Source organism: Castor canadensis, chromosome 15 (genome assembly GCF_047511655.1).
Source record: "Castor canadensis chromosome 15, mCasCan1.hap1v2, whole genome shotgun sequence".
NCBI classification, from domain to species: domain Eukaryota; kingdom Metazoa; phylum Chordata; class Mammalia; order Rodentia; family Castoridae; genus Castor; species Castor canadensis.
The window spans coordinates 75492613-75506336 of record NC_133400.1 but is presented as its reverse complement, the minus strand read 5'-3'; the positions used below and the strand labels follow the sequence as shown (position 1 = coordinate 75506336).

The 13724-nt window shown below is 35.7% G+C and overlaps 1 protein-coding gene across 17 annotated transcripts in view; it reads left to right on the top strand.

Moving 5' to 3' along the window:
• Mllt10 (MLLT10 histone lysine methyltransferase DOT1L cofactor) overlaps positions 1–13724 on the top strand; it is a 161783-nt gene that overhangs the window by 57058 nt on the left and 91001 nt on the right. For 15 of the 17 annotated variants that reach the window (XM_074056548.1, XM_074056547.1, XM_074056545.1 and 12 more), the window contains 3 exons: positions 6508–6611; positions 8921–9014; positions 11571–11666. In XM_074056548.1, the coding sequence (XP_073912649.1) occupies positions 6508–6611; positions 8921–9014; positions 11571–11666 (294 nt within the window). Of the gene's footprint in view, positions 1–6507; positions 6612–8920; positions 9015–11570; positions 11667–13724 lie in introns of those variants that run through there. The other 2 variants (XM_074056537.1, XM_074056546.1) reach the window with 2 other exon arrangements.

The following is a 13724-nucleotide window of genomic DNA, read 5'->3' as shown; positions in this document are numbered from 1 at the left end:
CAAATGTGGTGTTTTTTTTTTTTTTTTAATAGAAACATATTAGATTTAAGGCCACAGATTTATTTGAGTCAAAAATCAAATTTACTAAAACTAGCTCATGTACAAATGGTGCTGGCAGAAAGGCTACAATATAGTCTTACAGCATGGGGATTTGGACTAGGAATTAGAATGTGAGAAGCCTTATACTGTTCTTTGCACCTTTGATGAGAACCCTACTGTGTCTTTCTCTTCTGTCTATAATCAGTTTAATTTCTCTGCTTGCCATGTTAGCTGAGTTCCTTATAGGAACTAGCCCTAGCTAGTGTCTAAGTTCCTTGACTTAGAAGCCATTTCCCTCTAGGTACCATGACTGGTTGAGCAGCTCAAGTGGTGGTACTGGAGTTTGAACTCAGGGTGGAACCCTTGCTAGACAGGCACATTACCACTTGAGCCACTTTGCCAGCCATTTTTGTGTTGGAGATTTATGAGATAGGGTCTCACTAACTGTTTACCCAGGCTGGTTTTGAACTGTGATCTTTATCTCTGCCTCCCAAATAGCTAGGATTATAATAACTGTGAGCCTCCAGCACCTGGATTTTTTTGGCAACTCTTTAAAGAGGTGATTTAAGCATGGCACTTAAAGCCTAGGTGCTCAGGAGGCAGAGATCAGGAGGATCAAGGTTGGAACCCAACCTGGGCAAATAGTTCCTGAGACCTTATCTTGAAAAACCTGTCACAGAAGAAAAGGACTGCTGCAGGAGTGACTCAAGTGGTAAGAGTGACTGCCTAGCAAATGTGAGGCCCTGAATTCAAATTCCAGTGTTGCCCCCCCCACACACACACAAAGAAGAGGTGATTTATGGTCACTTGATCTCAAGTGAAACATATCCAGAGATAATTGTGTGATGGAACTTCTTTTTTTTTCCTCATTGTACAACACTAGAATGTTAGAATCAGAGCACAGATTATTAGTCTACTCTATTCAGCTTGGAATCAATTTGCATAAAATTGAGTAAATTGTGATTTATGTGAATTGTTTGATTTTAATACCATAAATACCAAAGGGTATCAGGGTGTCAGAGAGACATACTTTAAAGGCATGTTGGATTTTTCTAAACTTTTTTTTTTTTCTTTGAGACTTGGTCTTAACTTACATAGTCTGGGCTGGCCATGAACTAGCAATCCTGCTAGTTGAGCCTCAGCCTCTTAATAAGCTATAGTGGTTTTTTTACTTTTTTCTCTTTTTTGATGTTTAAGAGTCTGTTAAAACATAAGGAAATTTTCTCAGAATAATATACACCTCAAACAGATAAATAAAATGTATTGTAAGACTCTGGGGGATTTTGTAAATAATCTCATATGCCCTTAAACTCTTGTGCTTTCCACACATGGAGATTTCCATATTTTAGATTGTACTGGAGAATATTTAAATATATTTAATAAAAATGTGGCATAAAACATTTCAAATATTTTAGTATATATTCTTTTTGTGTTTTTGAGATGATCTCATTATGTAGCCTAGGCTGTGTTTTTTTTTTTTTTTTTTTTTTTTTTTTCTCCTCCCTAGGCTGGTTTTGAACTTGAAGTCCTCCTGCCTCTCCCTCATTTGTTTATTGGTGGTATTGGGATTGAACCCAGGACCTTGTGATTGCTAGGCAAGTGCTTTACCACTTGAGTTATGCCTCTGGTCTTCCTCCCCCAAATACCCTTTTAATTTTCTTTTTTGAGATAGGATTTCACTAACTTTGCCCTGATTGGCCTTGAATTTTCAATCCTCCTCTCTCCTCTAATGAGTGCTGGTATCATAGGGTATGTGCAAATATGCCTGGTGCTTGTAACATTTTCGATCTGTAATATCTGTAGTAAGAAAAACAGTTACAGCTATGCAGAATGCACAGGTTTTGTCCCTAGCTTTTTTTTTTGGGGGGGGTGGTGGTAATAAATGGAGTTTATTAAGTTATGGAAGGGAAATACAAAGGGAAGCATGGTGAGGCCCAGGTGGAAGCTGGAAGCCGAGAGAGTGTGTTTCTGTTCTTCAGGTGCTTTTAAAACCCTTAATAACCTATGGAAAGGGGAGAGCAAGGAAATTCCCAGCCAGTAATCAAGGATTGGGTCGGGGCATGGGCAGTTCTCAGCCAGGTAAGGGTGGTTCCTGAGCCAAAGCATGGTTAAGTTTTTTTTTTCTATGAGTCTCTCATTTACCCTGCCTCAATTCCCCCTCAGAGACAATATTCCAAAACATTCTTTTTTGGGGATTTGAAGGGGAGGGTGGTCTGTTTTTAGTATCTGCTTCAAGCTGACAAGGTGCAGCAGACCCTACCTATAAGCAGAAATTGTCTCTCCTCTTTTTTTCTCTTGGGATTCATTTGGACACAAGGTATCTGAATTATTGTCCTTTACAATTAAGGTTCCTCATGGAGATCTGGATTGCTCATGGATATCTTGTTAATTTGTAGAGATCGATATCCTTGTTGCCTCATGATTTGGGTCCTAAAGGCTTTCATTATGGAAGAGATAAATCTGATTTAGAAGGCATAACCTGAACATTAAGAATGACAAGAGCATCAGAAGGGGGCCCTGTCAGCTGTAACAGGAAGGATAAAGAATCTAACCTTTCATTTTGAAAAGTGACAGAGTCTTATGGTTACTTTGTCTATAAATGTTTATGTCTGTAACTATTTTCAACTCTTAGATGGCCTTCCATTTTAGACTGTCATTGTAGTGGGCATAAGTTAAGGGCTGACTACATTGGCGGCCAGGTGTGCCAAAAGACAGGTGTCTGTCCAATTAGAGAGTAAACATCAATGAGTCGGATGTGTACAGAAAGAAGATTCATTGTCCCTAAGCAGAAGTTAGATACCATTGAAAGTTATATTATCTTTGCTTAAACAGAAGGCCGTGGCTAAAGACATGAGTTTGCCTTTTGTAGAAACCTAGAAGGCTTAAGTATTAGAGCATATGTGTAAGGGCCCCTTTTAAAAATCTCTTGCCTTTGGTTGCTTTTAGAGGTCTGGCATAATTGGTTCCATTTGGATCTGGAGAAGTCCCCTCATTTGTGCAGTCCTCTTGAACTGTCTCATATGGCTGAATGCCACTTGTTCCTCTAAGAAGTTGGGGAATGCTGACTGCTCGGGGGTGGTCATGTCCTCTTAAACTATTTCTCTGAATAGTCGTCTCTGAAGATTCTGCCAATTTGGCAGTTTTGTCCCACGAAGCAGGAGTGGCTTCTCACAGAAAGTCAGATTTTTTCCATGGAGGGGAAGTAATTCATTGAACAGATCAGAAGTCAGTGTCTCTGGCTTTTAATTTAATTTCAAATGTTTGTATCATAAATTGTTTAGCTGTTACCATATTGAAATGAAACATTTCCATTTACAAATAAAAACATGACAAAAGTCCTGCTTCATGAAAACTTTTTCTCTGTTTTAGATTTTTTTTTTTTTGCTAGAAATCTAGAAATAGAATTATTATACCATAGTCTATTCCTGTTTCTTGTTTTCCTTTTCTTTTTGGTGGGGCTGGAGTTTGAACTCAGGGCTTTGCTCTTGCAAAGCAGGTGTTCTTGATTCATATCTCAGGTCCATTTTGCTCTGGCTATTTTGAAAATGGAGGGAGGGTCTCATGAACTATTTGCCCGGGCTGATCTTGAACCACGATCCTCCTGATCTCAGTCTCCCAAGTAGCTAGGATTACATGTGTGAGCCATCAGGGCCCAGTCTAAATCATAATATCTTTAAAAAATGTTTTGCTAGCATATGATAGTTTTACAGGGGATACATTGTGATATTTACACATGCTTACAATTTATCTTAGTTAGGTTTACCCCCTCTATCATTCTCCCTCTTCCTCCTTCTCTCTACCTTCTTAGAACAATTTCAGCAAGTTTTATTCTCTATTTTCATATATGGATACAAAATATATTCACCATATTCACCCTCATTTCTCCCTTCCTTGTGCCTACCCACCTTCTACTAGTACCCATCCCTGGAGAAGACTTATTTTTCCCTCCTGTCCTTTTTTTTTTTTTTAAGTATATATTGACAGTCCAAGGGGGCTTCGCCTTGGTACTTCTTTTTCCTTCTCTCCCTCTTTTCTCTTTCAAGTTTAGCATCTGGGTACCTTTAGAGATCTCCTTCTCTCCCTCTTTTCTCTTTCACGTTTAGCATCTGGGTACATTCACTGATCCTTGCCTGTTTTTTCTCTGTGTATGAGTCACACTTTCCTATTTCTTTGCATGTTGTATAATTTAGTTGAAAACTAATTTTAGCTAGTATATTGTAGTTACTCCATGTAACTATTCTTCTTGATGTGGGTCTTAATGTTGTTTGTTTGGTCATTTGCTTAATGAAGTGATGGAACTAATTCTCTGAAGTTTGTTTCCTTCAGATGAAACTACTCAAATGTAGGCCTCCATCCATTTCTCAGTTTAACTCATAGACTTGCCGTATCTTGAATCTGCACTCAAAATTTATTGATCTGGTTTTACTTAAGTTTTTTTCCCCAGTACTGGGGCTTGAACCTGAGGGCCTATACGTTGAGCCACTCCACCTGCCCTATTTTCTGATGTTTTTTGTTTTGTTTTGTTTTGTTTTGTTTTGAGAGAGGGTCTTACAAATTATTTGCCTGGGCTGGTTTCAAACTGCAGTCTTCCTGATCTTTGCTTCCTGAGAGTGAGGATTATAGGCATAAGCCACCAGTGCCCAGCCTTAAGCAATCTTAACAACTGGGTTTTCACCCTTTTCTTTTGAATGTGTATGTGACTTAGAGACTTTTCAAGGGATCCAAGTCATTTCTTAAAAGGTTTAACATTGACTTAATGTGTATAACCTTTTTGTTTTGGTGGTACTGGGACTTGAACTCAGGGCTTCACACTTGCTAGGCAGGCACTTTATCACTTGTACCAACCCGTCAGCCCTCTTTTGTATTGGATATTTTTGAGATAGGGCCTCACAGTAAACATTTTTCCCAGGCTGGCTTTGAACCACGATCTTCCTCCTCTCTGCCTTTTGAGTAGCTAGGATTGCAGGTGTGAGCCACCAGTGCCTGGCATGTCTTAGTATTTTTTGTGTAGGGTCTCACTTGTAAGCCTGGACTACGCTGGACCTCTGTCCTCCTATTTATGCTTCCCACAGACCTGGTATGACAGGTATGCACCACCATGCCCAACTTTTTATTGGTTGAGATGGGGTGAACCATGGTCCTGATTTTTAAGTCTGCCACAAATCTTGATTCGAGTCTCCTGTTGGGTGCAATGTAGTTCATATGTGCAGGTTTTTCCATTCCCAGGGATGAGTTTGATTCCAGAATGGTCACCCTTTGCTCTCTAGTTCTCTGGCTCTTTTAGCTAATCATCCAGTGTGCTGTTATGTTTTTTTCTACTGGTATGTTGGAGATACCAGTCTCATCTTAATTACTCATCACCAAAGTCTCTTTATAGGATTCCCCAGCCCTGAGTTTACTTAAATTTTATTGGCTAATTTATACTGGACTAATAGCATTTGTATACTTTTATAGTTTGCTTTTTTCCTCTTCTTTTTGCTTTATAAACCATAATTATATACATTTATGAGGTACAGTGTGATGTTTTGATATTTGTATACAATGGGAATTCTCCATTGTCTTCTTACTTACCTCCCCCCCTCTTTCTTTTTTTGGTGATACTGGGGTTGAACTCAGGATCTCATGCTTGGTAGGTAGGCACTCTACCATTTGAGCGACATCCCAGCCCACCATTGTTTTCTTATAATGCCTTTATGTATGAACTCTGAACCCTGTTACAAATAGTCTGTCCTCTCTGCTTATGTAATTGAGTCTGCTATCACATGACCAGCTATAATTTTTGAGCTGTGAAAAGATTATTTTTACATGCAAATGGACCAGAAGTCAGTCAAAGATGCTAGGGTTGTTCATTGACTTACAACTCTGAGGCATTTCCAACCTACTAAGCTAAAGCATCTTCCTCCCTTCCCAACATCTCCTGTTGGTTGGTGGGTCTTAAAAGGACATTAGTGGGATCTCTTGTAGAGAGTAAGAATGACTTAAACCTTGCTCACATACATATGGCTGTCCTTTGTCCCTTAGGTCCCAACTCCCTATACCAAATCCTTGTTAATGTTCTTATTTGTAGTGAGAGGAATGATAAACCTCTTATTTTAATACCCTGTTACAAGAATCAGTTGAATATATTGACAAGGAGGTTTAAAAAAAAAAAAAAGGGTGTCTTAGACTGTGACCTGACTTCTGGCCTCATCATCTGTGAAGTCTTCATGTCTGGCAGGGTTTTTGAGACTAATGAACACAGTGCCTTTGTGAATTTTTAGTAGAATTACTTAAATAGTTCTGCTTATCTTTTCTTATCTCTATTGTTGACAAAAATTAAATTTCTGCCCAAAAAAAGAATTCATGTTTTGAAGAAAAGTAGATAAGTTAGTAAACGTGATCTTCATTTCTGAAGATAACTATAAAGTACAGATTCATGTTGAGCATGTATACGATTTTTATTTCATTTTTGTTTCCCTCTACCCTAAGACTTGCTACATTTGTGATGAACAAGGAAGAGAAAGCAAAGCAGCCACTGGTGCTTGCATGACATGTAATAAGCATGGGTGTCGACAGGCTTTCCATGTAACATGGTAAGTGTCCATCATTGTACAGAAGTGAAATTGGCAAATTATTTAACAATCATGTTGAAGACTTAGTGTAGTACTCAGGTATTACTGCAGTTCATTTTATTGAAATAATTTTTTGTTTTTGATGGTTTCAGGGTTTGAACTTGGGTTTCAAGCTTGCAAGGCAGGTGCTCTACTGTTTGAGGCACACCTCCAGCACTTACTGGAATAATTTTTGTGTTTAGATTTACTTATTTGTAATAATGATAATTCTAATAACTGACTACTTACTAGAATGGATTTATAGTAAATGGGTCCCAATTCTATTGCAAGCTCTGGTTTCATCTACTTTATAATATTGGTATTGGTTGCATATCCTTTGATTTGTTATTAGGAGTAGATAACCTGGTAGGTAAATGCAGTGCAGTGTTGTAGATATTAGTAAGGACTCGGTGAATTGTAGTGCTTCTGTGTCTCAAGGGAAAAATAATGAAGTCACCATCATTCTCAATATTATAGTGGCTATTTCTTGAAAATTGACTTAGATTTATTTTTTCTTTTCAGCATAAAATTTCAGGGGCAAAAATTATTCTATATAATAGACAGTAGTTCAAGTAAAAGTTTGGGAGTAATCCATGTACTTATTTAAGATTCAGTCCTTGCCTAACTGCTCATTTCTAGTGTTTTGGAAATATGAAACACATTTTAGGCTGCTTTTGGAAAATGAAAAAGATTTTTGATTTTTTTACATTCTTTTGATTACTAAATTTACAAAGATGAAAGCTTTTTGTTTTTTGCCTGTGAGACCTATATAAATACACTAACTTTGGAGTGATAAAAAATGTGAAAGGTCGGATTGACAGGTTGATTATAAACTTTATATGTTTTTTTAAAAACGTGAATATTATAACTTTAGGTTTCAGTCCATCTCTTTTTCTTTCTCTCTGCCTCCCTCTTTCTTCTTCTGTTTTGTTTGGTACAGCAGGTTTAGCTCAAGGCGTTGTTATGTGCTATACCACTGAACACCTGCAGCTCCTCTAACTTTTTTTTTTTTTTTGGCAGGTCTAGTGTCTGAACTTAGGGCTTCATGCTTACAAAGCAGGCACCTTACCACTTGAGCCACACCTCCAGTCCAGTTCTCTAATTTTTTGTATTTGTGGGGGGTGCCAAGGATGGAACACAGGACCTGTGCATGCTGGCCAAATAACCAGCCGCTGAGCTACACCCTGGCCCTCTTTTGTTGTTTTTGACTGAAAAGCACAACTTACGTTTATCTTGCCTACTGTGCTGTTACTGAGCATTTAGAGTGGCAAGATTAGTGTTGGGGGAATGAATTTTTCCTGTTAAGAAATTTTCTTTTGAGTCTGGAGGTGTAGCTCAGTAGTATAGCACTTGCTTTGCAAGCGTAAAACCCTGAGTCCAAACCCCAGTCCCACCAAAAAAAACAAAGAAAGAAATTTCGTCTTAAGGCTGGACATGGTGGCACATACAGTTGGGAGGCCGAGGCAGAAGTTAAGAGGCCACCCTGGACACTCCATCTCAATGTTCCCCCCTACTCCCCCAAGATTTTTTTTTTTAAGAAATATAACCTTGTAATTTCCATCACATGTCATTTTGGTTTGTTAGAGAGACATGTCTTTTATTTGTTCCTGTGACGTAGATTCAGAAAGTAAGAATTGTTAATTGCGAAGCGAAAAAAATAATTTATCTTAACCTTTTTTTGGGTGATGGGGTGGGGAGGAATGGATCTTGCTTTATTGCCCAGGCTGGAGATTGTCCTGCCTCAACCTCCTGAGTAGTTAAGACTCAGGTGTGTGCCACTGTGCCCACCTCTTAAAGAAACTTAATAACTAGGGCTAGGAGCATGGCTCAAGTGGTAGAGCACTTGTCTAGCGTGCGTGAGGCTGTGGGTTCAATTCCCAGTAGTTCTGAGAAACAGAACAACAAAACCCTTAATGACTATTTGACATAAGACATGAATACATCTTCATCCTTGATAGAAATGGATGAAGAGTTTATTTTAAACTCTAACCTTAACAAACAAACAAACAATCAGTTGCAGGTTGGCTACACTAGAATAAAGCTTTCTATCTTCCCTTATCCTCCCCGAACTTTTTTTTTTTTTTTTCCTCTGTGGTGCTGGGGATGAACCTCAGGACTTCATGCTGCTTGCTAAAGCAGGCACTTTAATACTGAGCTATACCTCAAACTCCTGTTTTCTCTTTATTTCCATTATATTTTCTTATAAGCACTTCATGCTTAGAAGTAGATTTTGTTTGTTAATATATACTCTGGCTTGAGTTTTTATTGATGGACTTGGCCTTTATTTTCAGTGCTCAGTTTGCTGGACTACTTTGTGAAGAAGAAGGTAATGGTGCAGATAATGTCCAATACTGTGGCTACTGTAAATACCATTTTAGTAAGCTGGTAAGAATTACTTTTTGAGTTTGTATTAAAATGATAATAGTTTTGACAATAGTGACTTGGTTTTACAAACTTCATAATAGCAATTTCTTTTGCCTTGATTTTTGCTCAAGATTAAATTTAATTAGCATGTTATTTATTGGAAATAAAAACAGCTAGTAATTTTTTCTTTTTTTTTTTTTGATGAGACTATGAACTCAGGGCTTCATGCTTGAAAAGCAGTCGCTCTATCGCTTGAACCACATCTTTGGTCTATTTTGCTCTGATTATTTTAGAGATGGGGGTCTTGCAAACTGTTTGCCTGGGCTAGCCTTAAACTGCAATCCTCCAGATCTCAGCCTCCCAAGACCTAGGTAGTAATTTAAAAAGACTTTGTTTTGCTTTGGTTCTTTTATAAAGGTGAATAGGCTAAATTATTCTAGATTAGACTGTATATTAGTAATTGATAGTAAATGTTTATCATGTAGTGGAAAAATTAATTTATAAAGAACTTTTTCTTATCAGCCATTTTGATTTTCAGCATATAATTATCATTTTGGGTTTTTTTGTTTTTTTGAGACACAGGGTCTTACTATGTAGCCAAGGCATCCTTGAATGCACACTATTCCTGCCTCAGACTCCAAAGTTCTGGGATTGTAGGCATGCATCGCCCCACTTGGTGCTCATTTTTTTTTTAATCCTGTGTTCCCATCTTCCTGTTTCATAATTATTAGACATTTTATTTTTTGTGTATTTTCACTTTTATTTATGAGGAAATAGTCAAACCGAAATAAGGCTCTTTGTAAGGACCTTGGTTAAAGACCTTGAGAAATCATAATTAAATCCAACTTAGGGAGTTTTTTTTAGATTTAGTCAATTTTTGCATGGATGATTGAGTTAGTAACATTTGATTGATTGTTATATATTTTTTCCCATGTTTGTTTGAAGGATCAAGAGTTCCTTAATGTCCCAAGTATGTTTCCTAGTTCTTAATGGTACAGATTGATACACTGAAGGTTTGCCATTTTTGTTTTCCCTTGTGTCTAGTTTTTAAACTACTACCTTTCCCTGGTGAATATGGCTATTTTGTTGTTTCTTTCAAGGAATAATATTATTAGGGAGTCTTGTGAGCACCTCATGTCTCTGTTTTTCTGATTCATAATATGAAATGTAGTATGTGCTATATTATGGTAATGAACTACTTGTACTGATGGTGGTCTCATGAGATTGTCACAGAGTTGAAAATTAATGTCATTTAGTATTTCTACTTTACCTTTTCTGTTTAGATATGCTTAGATATAGAAATACCACCGTGTTGTAATTACATACAGTGTTCAGTACAGTAAGGTGCCATATAGGTTTATAGCCTAGAAATAGTAGGCTATGCCATATAACCTAGGTATGTAGGAGACCACTGCGCCTAGGTTTGTGAAAGTACACCTGATGATGTTCATAGGATGGTCCAGTTACCTGATAGCACATTTGCTAGGCTGAATCTCCTGATACAGTCTATATTTTGTGATACAAACTTAAAATTTGAGTTTATGTTATTTGATTCTAAAGGTTTTGATTTATTTTAATGACTGGCAAAAAAAAATTGAATTGTTTTGAGAGAAGACTTGAGATTGTAAAATTGAAAATTTTGCTTTGTGGGTGTTAAGAGCATACTGTAATCTTCATTTTCTAAATGAGAGTTGATACTGATAAAACATAAAAATAATTTTTGAAGTTTGTGCAAGTAGAATTTTCTCATTACTATTTATTCACGCAAAGTTATTCTATTTGCTAACTTGGAAAAGTCTTTAATAAGTTAATAAGAATACTTAAACTACATTTGCATATGTTTTGTAATTTTTATTTAGTTAAAACTAGTTAGCTATGATATCACCAGCAACATTTAAACATTCCAAATAATTCTCATCTTCATACTTCATTATGCAATGGTGTAAGTTATTTTTAACAGAAATGTGTAATGCTTTGAAAAATGCATGGGTCTAATACTGACATTTCTTTTAATTTTTTTTCTAAATGAACTACAGAGATAAGTTTTTAAAGAACTGATTTCCTTAATACCAAAGTACAAAAATCTGCTTGCTTTACTAGTGGGCTATAGTAACTCTTTAAATATTTACTTTTCTATTCTTCTAGTCTTGGCATCCTTCTTTAATATGGCATTTTCTCTTTTTGGTTGAAACAATTTTTTTAAACAACATTGAAGACATGGGGCTGATGGAATACCTCAAGTGGTAGAGCGCCTGCCTAGCAAGCGGGAGGCCCTGAGTTCAACACCCTCTGTACTGCCATCGCTCCCCCTGCCAAAAAATGATATAGCTTATTTGAAAATAGATAATCTGTTTTCATACATTTTAATAATATGGCATTAGTGTTAAATTTAGGGTTAATTTTTTGCTTGTAATGTAACCAAAGGTTTCTAAAGTGGATTATGTAAATTAAGACAATAACTTATTACTTTAGTAGGCATTTTAAAATACTTCACATGAAATAGTCTAAACCTAATAAAAATTCTTTAAGTAATTTTTATATACATATACATATATGTATATATATTTTCTTTTTTAGAAAAAGAGCAAACGGGGATCTAATAGGTCATATGATCAAAGTTTAAGTGATTCTTCCTCTCACTCTCAGGATAAACATCATGAGAAAGAGAAAAAAGTAAGTGGATTTGTTGTTGCTAATTATGTAGCACATCACTTAATAGAATTTTTTTTTGCCTTTTTAGATAATCTAATTAAGTTCTTGATAGCGAAATGGAAACATACAGAAAATTTTTGATTAATAAATATTAGTTCAAAGAGTAGGTTTAAAATAATGCCATATTTGTGAACATGGTTTTTACCTTTTGCAGCTGAAAATTTAAAATGCAATTTGATTGAAAGCATGAGAGTGATTTCTTGCATGTGTTAACTATGGTCATCTTGTGAAATCTTTAGGTGACTTCAACAATAATAGTTTATATATATCATTAACTGATTACTTCATGTTAAGTAATTATCTCATCAGCTTTTCTCTTTTATAATAGAAGAGTTTTGAAGTTCTAAGTATTAACTGGGTTTTCATGGTGCTAATGGTTTATAATTTTTTCTAACCACTAACTGTTATACCATTTCTTTGAGAATATTTTGTTTTTTAATTAAAACACAAATCTTGCCTAAATACTAATCTGTCTTCCTCTAACTTACCTGTTAATCAACTAAAAGGTGAATATTATATAATTACTCACTTGATTTTAATTTCTGTAAGACCTTATTGCTAGTGTAGTAAATGGATTCTACTATGAATTGTTTTAATGGAAACAAGGATATGAGGGACATCTTCAGTGGAAAACAGTATTCTTATACAGTTGGGATAAACAAGGTTTGAAAATATTTCTGCAGGTTGTATTCAAGAAATAGATTACTTAACTTTTTCACGTCTGTAAATACTTAGGATTTGGGAAATGCTGATATATAGTTATTTAAGCACCTTTTGGTCTGAGTTTATTTTTATACTTTTTTTAAAGGTAAATATTAAAATTTAAGTATTTAGTTTTGAGATTAAATTTATCATTATGAGTGAAATAATATAACTTTATACTCAAGGTTAGACCATGTATATATGTATAAAAGTATGTCTTAAGCCCCATATTTATCTTGAATTCTTCATGGTGGTTTTGTAATTAAGTATTGAAAAACTTCAAGATTGTTCTCATTAGCAGTTTAGTAAGAGACACCATGAGACTTATTTAAGCTTTTAAAATCAGAAGCTGAAGATGCTTTATGCAGTGCTCATAATGTGTGAAGAGGGACGTCTCACCATTAATGATGAGATGATGTTATGTCACAAGCATATACTTGTTTTAGAAGTATATACTTTATAATCTTAGTTTAATGCATGTCCTGTCATGTTATTTGGAGAACAATTATTAAAAGTACTACAGTGTTGAATAAATATGTTCTTGATGACTATGCTCTACACTTATTTATCATCCCCTCTGAATAAATTTGATTTCATGTCTTAGGAAATTATTTTTGAAATTGTTGTTGAATATTAGATTTAAAAACTGTATTTAGTCAAAGTTGTTTAAAAACTTTAGATTTTAGAAGTATTTAAATAGTATTTGGACTTTACTCTTTTGCATGTACTGAAATTAGAACTCAGTTTTTTTGTTGCCAAGCTTAAAATCTATTTTTGAATTTTATTCTTAACCATAGGTTTATTATTAACATACATATATTATATATAAATGTACTGTAAGCTCATAGTCTTTATATTTGCTTGCCTTGGTAATGTCTGGAAGAGGGACTTTTAAAATGATGATACGATGTTAAGTGATGATAAAGTTAAAGATGGAGTAGTATAGACTTATTTTTTCCTCTCCCTCCCTCTGTAATACCGTTTTGTTTGTTTTTTTTGGTCACGGTCTTGCTATGAAGTCCCAGGCTGGCCTTGAACTCACTCTAGATCCTCCTGCCTCAGTCTTCTGAGTGCTGGTATTACAGACCTGAACCACCAAGCCCTGCTTTTCTACCCTATTTAAATTTTTTACTTTTTTCTAGGAAGCTGGGTCTTGCTGTGTAGGTGAGGCAGAAATTGAATCCCTAAATTCAGATGATCCTCTGCCTCAGCTTCCTGAGTACCTGGAAGTACGGACCCTGCCTGCTTTTTTTTTTTTTTTTTAAAGATTTTTGCATTTAGGCTGTATGTGGTAGGTAGGATAAGTGCTGGATATGT